The sequence below is a fragment of the Nestor notabilis genome, unplaced genomic scaffold, assembly GCF_000696875.1.
Source record: "Nestor notabilis isolate BGI_N333 unplaced genomic scaffold, ASM69687v1 scaffold15002, whole genome shotgun sequence".
Classification (NCBI taxonomy): domain Eukaryota; kingdom Metazoa; phylum Chordata; class Aves; order Psittaciformes; family Psittacidae; genus Nestor; species Nestor notabilis.
The window spans coordinates 8,631-10,155 of record NW_009919818.1 but is presented as its reverse complement, the minus strand read 5'-3'; the positions used below and the strand labels follow the sequence as shown (position 1 = coordinate 10,155).

General features: G+C 37.4%; 1 protein-coding gene across 1 annotated transcript in view; it reads right to left on the bottom strand.

The window, feature by feature from the left end:
- LOC104402518 (lisH domain-containing protein ARMC9-like) overlaps positions 1 to 1,525 on the bottom strand; it is a gene marked incomplete at its 5' end in the record, with an annotated part of 42,889 nt that overhangs the window by 33,754 nt on the left and 7,610 nt on the right. The window contains one exon of the mRNA XM_010010408.1: positions 468 to 579. Within this exon, the coding sequence (XP_010008710.1) occupies positions 468 to 579 (112 nt within the window). The remainder of the gene's footprint in view (positions 1 to 467; positions 580 to 1,525) is intronic.

Genomic DNA, 1,525 nt, shown 5'->3' with positions numbered 1-1,525 from the left:
CAGCAGGAAAATGTAACTTCCTGTTGTCACCTTTAATTTTTCTGAAATATCATTACATGATCCAAGTCAACCAAAAGGCAGGCTCTTCTAGAATATTTCAACTATAAAGGAAAACTGGTGATTAGAGTCAGGTATTTCTGGGATACAGCAATATTTACATAAGTCTAAACCAGGGCAATACATGTTAAAAAGAAGCTGCTGTGAAATTTCTTTGAAAACACATCAGAAATTACTTCCACTGAAGATCCCAGGAATTCCTATTTGGCTTTCCTCAGATGAGGACGACACAGCTACAAATAGATACCTACTACCTGGGTTTTCTTCATCATCTCAAGAACCTTAGCAAGCTTCATCAACAATGAGAGAAGTTGCCTATGATGACAAACATCCTGCTTGCAAAACAGGTTTTAATTCCACATTCCTACAGAAAGGACATATCTCTTTTCTACAGAAGCCCTCTCCCTTACCCAGCGCAGAGCCTGCAGTAAGAAGGCCTTGAGACGATCATTCCCTGTAATCAAATCTTTCTTCAGCTTCTCATAATCCAAAGAGGGCAACAATGGCACATCCTGCATCTTCCTACAATGCAAAAGGGAAAGACATTCATCAAAACTCCCTCTCCTTATTCAGTGCAGCTGATGTTACTGAGGTGAGAAGAGCCAAAACAGGAAGTCTGCTTCAGGAAAAGAGCTTCCACATTTTTACACCTTTGTTACTTTTATTACCATTACGATGTTGGAACAACAGACTTTTTTAAACTTGGACTTATTCTTTCACCTTGCTTGCAGCTTATTTAATGTCATAACTTGCAGACACTAAACGCTGACAACTGATTATCTGAGTTTTTTCGTGGCACAAAACAGTACAGTAACATCCTTTTTTTTGCCCTTTGCAGACCACAAGGGTGTGACGGCAGCTGCTTATGGCTGTTAGCATAGTTCTAAACAGAGACAGTAACAAGCTGCAGCTACACCACCACCTCTAAGCCCTCATGCACACAGAAATGTCTTCTCCAAGGCAAAGGAGGGAGGCTGAATAAATTTTTACAGGCTGAATTATGCTGCTTCAACGTAAGACTTAACACAGGATCAATTTCCATGCACCAGTACTATCTTGCAGTGTTTACACTGTAATAGAAGTTTCCCTAAACAAAATTGCTTCCAGTCAATGCTTTAAATTTATATACAACTAAAAAACTTTTATTCCTAGCTTCCTGTCCTACCACTTCTAAAAACAAATTTTGTGTTATATGTTTAATCGTCCCTTTAATTATCTCGTAAATAATAAAAATATCAAAACAGGATATAAAAATTTAATAAAACCTTTACCTCAGATATACCATCTCTATTTGATCTTATAAGCCAAAATGTATTAAGTCACTTACAAAAAAATTAAACTTGAAGTACCCAAAAATCCACATTACCAATTCCCCTTTTTTCTGTATTTGTGAGAAGTAAACCAATTACAACAACAGGACCGTAATGTGCAGAAATAGAAAACACAGCAACCAACTCACAGGTGTGGA